The sequence below is a fragment of the Carassius gibelio genome, chromosome A3 (genome assembly GCF_023724105.1).
Source record: "Carassius gibelio isolate Cgi1373 ecotype wild population from Czech Republic chromosome A3, carGib1.2-hapl.c, whole genome shotgun sequence".
Taxonomy (NCBI): domain Eukaryota; kingdom Metazoa; phylum Chordata; class Actinopteri; order Cypriniformes; family Cyprinidae; genus Carassius; species Carassius gibelio.
In genome coordinates, this window is record NC_068373.1 from 8,351,698 (window position 1) to 8,364,123 (window position 12,426).

The 12,426-nt window shown below is 38.5% G+C and overlaps 1 protein-coding gene across 1 annotated transcript; it reads right to left on the reverse strand.

The window, feature by feature from the left end:
- Positions 1-2,517: 2,517 nt before the first annotated feature.
- LOC127940977 (recoverin-like) lies at positions 2,518-4,367 on the reverse strand. The gene is made up of 3 exons (XM_052536175.1): positions 3,779-4,367; positions 3,355-3,466; positions 2,518-3,269 (listed from the first exon to the last, which is right to left on the reverse strand). The coding sequence occupies exons 1-3, from the start codon at positions 4,157-4,159 to the stop codon at positions 3,151-3,153; spliced, it is 612 nt and encodes a 203-aa protein (XP_052392135.1). The 5' UTR covers positions 4,160-4,367; the 3' UTR covers positions 2,518-3,150.
- Positions 4,368-12,426: the final 8,059 nt, after the last annotated feature.

Here is a 12,426-nt window from a genome sequence, read left to right on the forward strand (position 1 = left end):
TATCACCACTGAGGTTTCTTCTTTTTAGCAACATTAGCATTTAGTATTTAAGAAGAAGAATTCAGAATAAAAGCCAACGATTAAATGGCAGTTAATGAAGAAAGAAGGTTTTTATTTTTTTGCAAGCATGCATGCATAGTGTGTATAACCTACCCTTAGCAGCTAACCAGCCAAACAGTGTTTCAAAACAATGGCAAACTAAACATAAAACCCATATTTCCATGAACAAGACTTCCTTTAGGTCAATTTAATCCAACACTACTACAGTAATAATGAGCCTCTCAGGTGACCTTTTAGCCTCTGTTTTCCACTGCAGTGGTCTGACCATTATTTTGCAGCTCACTGTCCTGGTGCTGAAACCAGGCCATGTATTAGCCTGAGCCAAAGAAGGCTTAAAGAAAAGAAAGAGGTAAGCCCCTGTGTTTCAGGCTTGTCCTTAGAGCTTTGGCTGTAAGAAGCGTCAACATGATAAAGATACACTCTGTGTGAGACCTCTTTCTAGTATTCAAGTTTAGTAAATCTATACTTGATTAGAGACTCGAGACACTAATCTTACTCTGAACTCGATAAGTTAATTAAAGGTCCAGCTAAATATCCTTTTTGAGACAGCTTTGTTTTTGTGTGATAATATCGTGTACAAAAGTAGGTCAGTAACTTTCTGAAAGTGGTGGTTGCATGATATTACCAGTTACTTCCATTGAAAATCAGTTCAAAATATATTTATCTACCACCTTAACCCCAGGGGAGGGTGGTAGCCCAGGTGCCCCCCACAAGATGACTTGTGATTAGCTTGTTATTTATTTTTTTATTTCTCATCACATCTGGCAGTGGCAGATCCTGACATGGGCAATAGGTAGCTACCTAGGGAGTCTTTCTTCTCTTCTATATACTTCATTTTAGGCAGCCTCTGTGAAGTTATCTTAATGACGAAATGTCGTAATGCAACGTGATAGTGCATCCATGTAATGCGCAAGCACAAATCTCTCCACTCGCAACCAGACTCAAGTGCCAGAAACAGTGTTCTCTTATTAAATTGGCTCTGCTCTCGCTCAGATATTGTCCTTGCATCATTGAAGATCAGAAGGGCTTTTTTAATTCAGGTGATGAGTAGGATTATCCCACTATGGAAGCAAGCTGATTATAGTCAGCAGTCTCTAGTTATTTATTTTATGATTTAATACTTATTTGAGTTGATTGCTTATTGTAATATGCATTTATTCAATTATTTTATTTTAAGTGCATTTGTATTTTGTTGTTTTGTATATAATTATGCAGTAAAAGCATATCAGCCAGGCCTGGTTCCAGAAATAAATCACTGAAGAAGCTTCTGAAATAAGTGAGGGTGCTCTAGTCTTAAAGTGCCTCTATTATGCCATTTTTAAGGTTTCTAATATTGTTTTATGGGTCTCCTAAAACAGGTTTACATGCATGCAAGGTCAAAAAACGTGTTAGTTTTCTCAAAAAATAGATTTAATTTTACCTCATTTCTAAATGATTCATAAAAGACTTGTGTGATACAGTTCAAAGAATCTGTCTCTCTAAACCCCTCCTTTCCGTGAGCCCTCACTGCTGTGATTGGTCGGATGACGCTGTCCTTTGTGATTGGTCCAGAGCTGTAGAGAGATTGGTTCTTGATTGGTCTACCATATACAGTGCGGAAATGAAAGATCCATTTCCATGACAGGATGACAGCACTGGAAACTTGTCAATATATAGAAAAGATGTAATCGATTGTACCTTACCAATTCGAGCCGGTGTCTGATGATGAAATGGTTGAAGTGGCTGATGACTGGAGCAAGACATTTCTCAGTGGTAAGTCTCAAGTGTTAAAAAGTTTGTGGTAATTATAAGAAATGATAAAGCAAATTTACCCTTACAGCATAGGATACAGCATCTTCTCAACATGATGTTACTGTGCGTTCATACCACCACCAGCGAGAGCGTCAAAGTGGCTTTCATTTTCAAAGTGAGCCGGTGGTGAGCTCCGACAATCAGCGGCGTGGCGCATCTTGGACAGTGCGGGAATCGAGGAAAGTAGGGTCAACTTTATGGTAATGAGATATGACATGGTTGGGGGCCAACCAGTCGTAATGCAGAAGTCCTATCACTATGTCAATCACTGTTATGTCGAGAGTGAATCTCACATAAATATGCATGTTATTCCTAAACTTTGCAACTTGTGTGTGGCCGAAAAACAAAAGTTCTGCACTTTGAATGGATTATAGAAACCTTGCAAAGAGCACTCCCTTTATAGTCACTAAAAAGCTGTCACTCTGCTCATTGTGATCTCAAAAACTTGTGTTATGACCAATGAATCTACACTGTGCGATCAATCTATTATTTATATTGTGTATACACTCTCTATGTATAAATGTGTGTGTATAACTCAGCACGTTACAAAAACTGGTGTGTGTTGTAGCCTTTAGGTATGAGACAAAACCATGTGTACTGTCATGAGGATGATGAATGTGTTTTCATTTGAGCTTTGAGTATTTTTCTTCATTAAATATGTACAAGTTCTCATGTGGTAATGTAATTTATTTGATTTTATTTAACCCAAAATTATTAACCTAAATAAAACTTGATTAGGTTACAGTGATAAAATGAAATTTAAGGGTTGGATCAGGTAGAAATAGCTCCAAGAGATACCATTTGCAGGTTTGCACTTCTAAACAGTGTACCATAGATTGTACAAAGTTTTTCTCATCATGCTCATTTTGCGCCCAGCCTACCCCCCCCCCCCCCATTTTAAAAGCACTAGACATGCTCCTACTTAAACCCAAAGGGATCTAAAAGAGGAGAGCAACTGGACCCTGTGGATTTGTCTTACCCGACCTTCAGATCCTAAGAGGATTGAGAACAGACTGTTAACACGAGCCTAATTCGATTGGACCTCTTATCGATTGGATTCTAAAAGCAATCGAAATAGCAGTGAGGCAATTCAGGTAGAGGTGATGATGGTGGTGGTCCAGAACACAAGTCTTGTATGTGTTATAAGAAAAGCTAGGTTTGACTGCTTTATGGCTCTGAAGTGTGTATGGATAGAGTGTCTGAATGTATCCAGCGTGTGGCCTGGAGAATCGGTCTGGGTTGTGTTGGTGTCAAATGAATGGAAATCAAGCTCTGATCAGTCTCATGGGAATATGGCCATTAATGCTTCTTCTCCTTGAGTTTTTCCTGAATCTTCTTTGGCTCGTCAAACTGTATCAACCTCAAGATGTCTTTGTTTTCCATGACACCCTGAATGAATTCCCCCTCTCCAATCTTATCTATGAAGACAATAAGACATTGTGAAGAAATACTGATTCCGAGAACACATCATGATTCATTTAGTCTGCAGCAATGAGTTATTACCATCTTCTTTCTTTTTGAAAAAGGTCCAGATTTTGTCAGCTCGCTTTTCTGGTGTGTTCTCATCCTCCGGAAGGTTTTTCTGGTCTTCGACGGGAATCATGTTGAATATTGACTGTTATCGGAAGAATGCAAAATATTAAAAAATTCTGTCGCTCTTAACATATCACATATCGACAACTACTGGCATCAGGCATGCTCAAGTGATTGAGACTAGTATTATGAGGTGGTGTAATCTATCCTGAGCTTCTTGAACCATCTGGTCAAAAGTGTTGGACTAAATACTACTGTACAACTTACCCTGAGCAATGAATGCAAACCGACTCATTTAATGATCCCCAACAACATCAGTCTGACACACTTCCCATACTCAATCAGCAGTAAATGCAGGGTGTGCATTAAAATGGCAATTCTGAGTGATACTCACCCGTACGATCTCCTGCACCTCGTTTTTACTGATGGTTCCATTGCCATCTACGTCATACAGAGCGAATGCCCATTCGAGTTTGCGCAGGGTCTTGCCTGATGAGGTAAGGTGCAGTGCCACAATGTACTCCTTAAAGTCCAAGGTGCCATCGGCATTAGTGTCAAAGCTGCGGAAGACGTGCCGAGCATAAGCGGTAGGGTCGGCATCTGGAAAGAAACTGGCATAGATGCCCTCGAATTGTTCCTTGGTGATGCGACCAGAGGGACACTCTTTGAGGAAGGTGGCGTACCATGCGCAGAGCTCTTCCTCTGTGTATTTGGTGTTCAGCTTCAGATCATCCAGAATCTCTTTGGACAAAGCACCGCTCTTGGTGTTCCCCATATTCTCAAGCTTTACACGGGTCAAAAAGGGGCAGATTTGCTGAGTTTGCTTCTGCTTTCACCCACCCTCCTCTCTTGTCTCACGCTCTCTCTGCTTTCAGCGTTTCTTTCTCCGAGCTGACAAAGGGATGGCGTTGTGTTGAGTGCTGTTGTTGGCCCCTCTTCGGGCTTGGCTCCCCCTGACAACTCCTCTAAGTGCTGAATTGGATTAGGTATATCTCTATTTAAATCCAGACAGGCTTTCTGAAAGATTAGTTGGTTACGTCATACTACTTCTGATGAGTGGCGCATTACGTTGTTATGCTCCTTCACAACAGTGTCTTACAATATGAGGATAGCAAACAAAACTCTGCGTGATTGGCGCCACTCAAAGTGTTGGTCTCTATATCTGGGTTGGTGTCCTTTACATTACACTTTTTCCATTAAGACCCACCACCTTATACGACCGTTTGCTGTTACTCTAAGTGGACTAGGTCAAGGGCCTTGAACCGGGGGGCAGCCACGGTCCTGCAGGGGGTCCACCCAATTAATGTTTGATCACAATTTTTTTTCCGTCAAAACATGGGTTTAAAACACCATAAATTCAAATTCAAATATTAGCACCCTGAAACGAAAGCAAGAACACTCTCAGCTAATAATGTAATATAATTTGTGAAACATGCATTACTGAGACTCTAATCCTGAGAAAGTGAAACGTTACTTTTTACAACATGTTTTTGCAGTGGTGAGAAATGTAGCCAGTCATACTGATGTTTGGTATCTCTAGAACATAATGGACAATCAGAAGTGTTCTTCTCTCATTAACAATGACACGACATAAGTTCAGCTAAATATTTAATTGTCCATCTGATTAGTAAAATTCAGAGATGTATAGTAACGAAGTAGAACTACTTCACTACTGTACTAAGTACTAAAAGGCGGTATCTGTACTTTACTAGAGTATTATTTTTTCTCATACTTCCACTTTTACTTCAGTACATATTTTTGCTCAGTTTAATACTTTTACTCCGATATTTTTTTTATGTGCTGTATCGTTACAATTATAAAAATGTTACGAATCATTCCATTACAAACCCACATTACCACTGCCAGAACTGTAGATGGCAGGTTTGATAAAGCTGGCACATCATTGAGCGAATCAAGCGAGACTGCGCGTGCTGACCTGGGCTCATAACATTAGCACAGAATCAGTTCAGAATCAATCACCAAAAGAACCAGTTCGGTTCAGAAGCTCTGTGTGTCGGTCTGCTTCACGCTGAATCACACATGTGCAGTATCATCAGCTCCTCGGTTCACGAATCGGACGCGTCTGACAGAAACGGTTCTTGACTCGTGAAAGAGTCAGTCTGTTGTTCGTTATCTGGCTCGGCTCGGTGTTCATCTTCAGTTCTCTCTTCACATCAGTTCAGTCAGTGTACTGTTTGAGTAAATGAATTACTCCGGGATATTGGTTTGTTTTAACTCAGAGGGAGTGTCAGACACTAAACAAGTTAACAGCTTAAGTCATTTGTGGATTAATATGTATTGGAGATGCAAAACCGTTTAAAACGATTCAGTTCGATTTGGTGAACTGTTTCAAAAAGATTCGGTTACATCGAATGATTCGTTTGCGAACCGGATATCGCAAACTGCATGGTTTTTTAACTGTCTTACAACAGAAACGGAAGAGAAGACAATGCTGAATAAAGTCGTAGTTTTTGCTATTTTTGGACCAAAATGTATTTTCGATGCTTCAAAAAATTGTAACCGACCCTCTGATGTCACATGGACTACTTTGATGATGTTTTTCTTACCTTTCTGGACATGGACAGTATACCGTACACACAGCTTCAATGGAGGGACTGAGAGCTCTCGGACTAAATCTAAAATATCTTAAACTGTGTTCCAAAAATAAACGGAGGTCTTACGGGTTTGAAACAACATGAGGGTAAGTTATTAATGACATAATTTAGCAAATTGGGCGAACTAACCCTGTAACCGTTTTTTGTTTACAAAAAGTTAGTCAAAGGAATTGTGATTGTCCTTTAGGTTAATCATTTGAAATAGTAAAAACAATCTGTTCAAACTTTTGACTACTTTCTTTAATAACTACATAACACAATACTTGTACTTTTACTTTCAGTACTTGAGTAGTAAATTTTTAAATAGACTTGCAATACTTAAGTACAAAAATGCTGAATACTTTAGTACTTCTACTTAAGTGTTGTGCTTAAAGAGCACTTCAACTTCTACTCAAGTCAGTTTTTTGATAGAGCACTTGTACTTTTACTCAAGTCTGGGTCTGTAGTACTTTATACATCTCTGGTAAAATTAAAATGTATTACCCTGCATATCCATTTAAATAATTTACAACAACTGCAAACAACAAATTGTGATTTTAATTGTAACATTTTGTTTATGATGCATGAAGTTCCTTAACTTGAAGTTCATGAAGCATGAACTAATCCTTAACTTCATACCAAAATCTTAGTTGGCCAAAAAGTGATTCATCTGTTATGAATCATTAAACTATTGGTGTCCAAGTCATCATGAGGACATTGTGAGATTTTTCTTAAGCTTAAAGGGTTTGTTAACCGAGGAATGAAAATGATGTCATTAATGGCTCATCCTCATGTCGTTCCAAACCTGTAAGACCTCCCTCCGTTCATCTTCGGGACACAGTTTAAGATACTCTGAATAATGTGAGACGATACAGATTAGGCCCCCTAGGCCAGCAAGAGGGGCTGCCACCAGGAATATCAAAATACAAATAATGGATCAGCTGTTTGGGAGAGGTTACCAGTCCTGGAAGAGGAGTGAGACCGACACACCACCCGTGCTGCTGATTCTGTTGCCTATTCACACAGACATACTCACACACACACACACTTACAGGCACAGGTACTACAAAAAGCGATCACTGCAAATAGTGAGGTGCACGTTACCACTACAAACAATGGGTCTCATTCATGAAACACGAGCAGAACGAATTTTTGTGTAAATCGCGTGTAAAGTGGTTTTGGCGTAAATTTTCGGATTCATTAAAACGTTCGTATTTTCCAAATGTTAGTTGGTACGAAAGAAATCTACACCTGCTCCCAGCCATGCGTAAATAGTTCGTTTAACGTCTGAACGTTTTGCTCATTAATACGGCTGCATTTTAATTCACCTTAATCGGGTACATATTTACACAGCATTTTGAAAAAATATTATATATATTAATTACATACGGTTTTTCTTTTAACTTTTATTATGAGAGCCAGTAATAGGATCTGTAATATGCTGCCAAACTTCCTTTTTTAGGACCTGATACGCCACTATGTACGCTTGAAAATTAAATGGCGTTTTGAATGAACTTCTGATAATAAAACTTCAATTTCTGCAGCTGAGAAATGTTTGTTTTTCAGTTGCTTTTGAGAAGACATGTTGAAATCCTTCGTTTGGTGTCATAATATGATGCCCATATATAGTTGTCAGTCGGATTTAATGGGAGGGATTTATGGTAATTGAGAGTGAGCGTGCACGCGCGTCCCATTTACGACTGATTGGAATTCATTAACACACACACACACATTTCACTATCACATCTGACGTTTATGAAGTTTTTGTGAATCAGGAGAAGAGTTTTCGGGAAGTTTTTTTTACGCGCAAATCACTCAGATATTTACTCGTATATTTACAAATGTTTCATGAATGAGACCCACTGTGTGCAATGTGCAAAAAGGAGTACTCAAATTCGGCGATCTGTCCACAAAACGGCTTTAACAGTCTAATTCTTCGAAGAGGAGAAGGAAAGATTGGTGTTACTATTAAACCTGCTGACTGGATCAGGAATAATCAAAGCTATATTTTAGCATTACCACCATACCACAACAAACTACTGGGGCAGCCAATACCTCACCTATTACTGACCCACAAAAAAAAAAAAAAAAAAAAAGGAGAACCAACCATGCTTGGGTCAGATAAGACGGTCAAACAAACTAAAGAAAACAAAAGGAGGCAAGAGTTACAATTACATTTAAATCTACATGAGGCAAAGCAGCAGTGAGAATCTTTCTAAAAGGGAGAAACAAACAAATAAAATCCATTATGTACAGTAAATATTGCCTAGACATTAATCAGGTACAATAACCAAGAATTCCTTTTACCTCTAGGAATACAACACTCAGCATAAACGGAAATGGGACTTCCTGGTTACCTCCCCTGCATACAAACCTACAAGAAATCACACACGAGCATAGTTCACATACAAGGTCATTGGTTAGTCACATCCCAAGATTTACAGTGAAACATGGTCATATTATAGTAGATCAACTTATTATAAACAAACACATTACATGGCGAACACTACTCTATAGCTGTGAGCCATACAGCCATTACACCATATCTGCAGCTAGCAGAGAAGCTGTCTGTACTGTTGTGGAGCAATGCGATTTGAGTGCCTTGAAAAGAGCTATATAAATGTAAGGAATTATTATTATTATATTCATTTGGTTTATTTTAGCATCCATCCTGGGTTTATGATGCAGGGCTAGAGTGAATGCCTGCTCATTTATTCTGTGCTGTCTGTCCTTAGTGGGGTTCAGAGAAGTGAGTTTCCTTTTGTAGTCAGGGGGCATGACTTTTCTATACTTATGATGCATAGGCAAATTGGATTTTGCCGCCCCGTCCTAAATTTCATGTCAATTAGTGTTACTTTTTTTGCTTGATGATGCTCCTTGAGGTCTTTGTGTTGTGGTTGTTTTGCTGGGTGGTTGTGCTTTGGTTTGGTTAATGGACAGCCTGAGCCACTGACAGCTCTGACCTCACTAGCACTTAATGACTATTTGAGTTGCCTCAAGTCATTGAGCTCTGTAAACCAGCTTATGACTGATGACAGATCTGCCAGCCAAAAGAGGGAAACTGATAGTGATAGTGTCTGCTGTGCTTATGTGATTATTAGCTTTTTAGTCAAGTCAGTGTGTTTATTTTTTTATGAATTAATGAGTTTTTTTCTGACTTTTTCACTCATTTTGCATCACTAACAGTACTGAACTACATGGAATTGCAATGGAAACAATGTCAGACATGCATTCCCAACACTGCCATTGCGCATTTCTGTTGCTGTTTCCATTTGCCATCATTCAAATAAGTAAGTTGAGCACAAACTTATAACATGGTTAACCCTCTGGAGTCTAAGGGTATTTTTGGGGCCTTGAGAAGTTTTGTCATGCCCTGACATTTGTGCTTTTTTCAGTTTCTTATAAATATCTAAATGGGTAAAGTCTAATATCACTGTAATCAGCACAAACTGGGCTATAATAATATGTGAAACCCATGCATGTACATGATTGTATTTTTGAGAAAAAAAATGTTATGCATGGTTAGTGAAAAACTAAAAATGTTAAATCACTTGAATAAGGGAATAAAACACATACATAAAATTGGTTGCCGGAAAAGTTGAGAACTGGAGCTTGTAGCCTAGAATTTTTCTTTCTGAATGATGTGAAAATCATCTTGTTTACTCACTCACAGAAAACAATATATTGATTTAAATTTTCTAAAACACTTTTTGTTGGTAAAAGTCATATGCGAGTAGGCGTCAACTATCATGAATATCATTGTGATTTACACCTGAGAAGACAAAGGCCTGCATAATGAGCTGCATAATGAGCCTCTCATTCAACTGTGCCACTCTGAGGGAGGACTTACAAGAAAGAGAACAAAGTAAAAGTATATAATTTTATGTTTGTAGTTTATTAAGATTATATTTAATTATCCCACAACATAATTTAATATCCACTTGGGGGAGCAGTTAAACAGTTTATTAGAACAATCAAAGCTGACTTTCAAATTTTTTGGCATCCTTTCTCTAGTCACACAATCCTTCAGAAATCCTTTTAACAATCTTATTTTCTACCAAATAAACCCCATTTATTATCATTATTATTATTATTATTATTATTAATGTTGAAAAGCGCTGATAATATTTTTCAGGTTTTTTTAGGGGGAACAAATCGAAAGAACTGCATTGTTTTTACATTTGTTAGAGTTATCTCTATTTGTCACATTTATATTATTTACATCAAGCTTTTGAATGGTATAGTATTGTATATTGTTATTGAAACTTCATAATGTTTCACTTGATTATACATTTAGTCAGGAATTATAGTTTGGAAAAAGTATTTGGAAAAAGTCTAACTAGTAAAATGTTTACACGTTATGTGAAAACTAGTACAAATAAATAAAGAGAGACTTACTCTGTTTATGATCTCTGCTGAATAAAGCGCTTCATTCTTTTTTCTGAGGAAATCCATTTCTCAAATCCTCAACCACATCACATCTTTTTGGGGTGAATTATGTCTTAGTCCTCTCATCGCGAAGCAAACAGTAAAATAAAATAAAAACTTGAAGAATAGTCTGGCTGCTTTTTCTTCTGTGTGGGCGTATTCAAGCCGCGCGCTTCAGTTTGAATCTGAATAGCGTGTTCAGCGCGGGGGCGTGGTCACATTAAATATAATGAGCGGAGATATGAAAAATAGACATCGCGTTGTTTTCATATGGATTACTTTATCTCAGAATATTTGTTTTCGGCAGCACTTGTTTAGTTTAAAAGTAGACATTCCAGGCTTTCTATAGATATCTCTCTCATGTCTCTTCGTTGAGTATTCACGGAGTTACAGTTCATTTTAATGAAATGTTTGTACATGACGATCAGCGGAGACAAAGACTGTAGACAGCGCACCTTGTTTGTTATCTTTATTTTATAAGTGCACAAAGGTTTTTTGTTATTATGTCTGTATCCAAAAAAAACTAGACCCTTTACAGATTCGATTGATGTATTGCTCTTATCTGTACGATTAAAACTGAGAGTGTAATTTAAGTTCTTTTCGGGGTTATCAGGTGAAAATGACTCAAAACGCATATATGCGTTAATCGACTCGAAAGGGTTAAGTCAGTATTGCTCAAACAATAAAAAGCAATGCTGGAAGTGCAAAATAGCATCAACCCTGAAACCCATACTTACAAGTGTATCTCAATGAATAAGAATGTCGTGGAAAAGTTAATTCATTTCATTAATTCAACTCAAAGTTTGAAACTCATATATTAAATAAATTCAGTGCACACAGACTGAAGTAATTTAAGTCTACGGTTCTTTTAATTGTGATGATTTTGGCTCTCAACAAATTAGGGGCTTGGTAGGGGCTCCTTTTCCTTTAATTACTGCCTCAATTCAGCGTGACATGGAGGTGATCAGTTTGTGGCACTGCTGAGGTGGTCTGGAAGGCCAGGTTTCTTTGACAGTGGCCTTCAGCTCATCTGCATTGTTTGGTCTCTTGTTTCTCATTTTCCTCTTGACAATAGCCCATAGATTCTCTCTGGGGTTCAGGTCTGGTGAGTTTGCTGGTCAGTCAAGCACACCAACACCATGGTCATTTAACCAACTTTTGGTGCTTTTGGCAGTGTGGGCAGGTGCCAAATCCTGCTGGAAAATGAAATCAGCATCTTTAAAAAGCTGGTCAGCAGAAAAGAAGCATGAAGTGCTACAAGATTTCTTGTCAAACGGGTGCAGTGACTTTGGTTTTCAAAAAACACAATGAACCAACACCAGCAGATGACATTGCACCCCAAATCATCACAGACTGTGGAAACTTATCACTGGATTTCAAGCAACTTGGGCTATGGGCTTCTCCACACTTCCTCCAGACTCTAAGACCTTGGTTTCCAAATGAAATGCAAAACTTGCTCTCATCTGAAAAGAGGACTTTGGACCACTGGGCAACAGTCCAGTTCTTCTTATCCGTAGCCAAGGTAAGATGCTTCTGTTGTTGTCTGTGGTTCAGGAGTGGCTTAACAATACGACGAGTGTAGACAAATTCCTTGACACTTCTGTGTGTGGTGGCTCTTGATGCCTTGACCCCAGCCTCAGTGCTTTCCTTGTGAAGTTCACTCAAATTCTTGAATCCACTTTGCTTGACAATCCTCATAAGGCTGTGGTTCTCTCGGTTGGTTGTGCGTTTTTTCTTCCACACTTTTTCCTTCCACTCAACTTTCTGTTAACATGCTTGGATACAGCACTCTGTGAACAGCCAGCTTCTTTGGCAATGAATGTTTGTGTCTTACCCTCTTTGTGAAGGGTGTCAATGATTGTCTTCTGGACAACTGTCAGATCCGCAGTCTTCCCCATGATTGTGTAGCCTAGTGAACCAAACTGAGAGACAATTTTGAAGGATCAGGAAACCTTTGCAGGTGTTTTGAGTTGATTAGATGATTGGCATGTCACCATATTCTTATTTGTTGAGATCATGA

Coding starts and splice junctions, on each gene's coding strand:
- LOC127940977 (XM_052536175.1), bottom strand. CDS start 4,159: ATGGGGAACACCAAGAGCGGTGCTTTGTCCAAAGAGATTCTGGATGAT. Junction 3,467..3,778: donor AGGTGCAGGAGATCGTACGG/GTGAGTATCACT, acceptor TTCCGATAACAG/TCAATATTCAACATGATTCC. Junction 3,270..3,354: donor TTTCAAAAAGAAAGAAGATG/GTAATAACTCAT, acceptor TTGTCTTCATAG/ATAAGATTGGAGAGGGGGAA.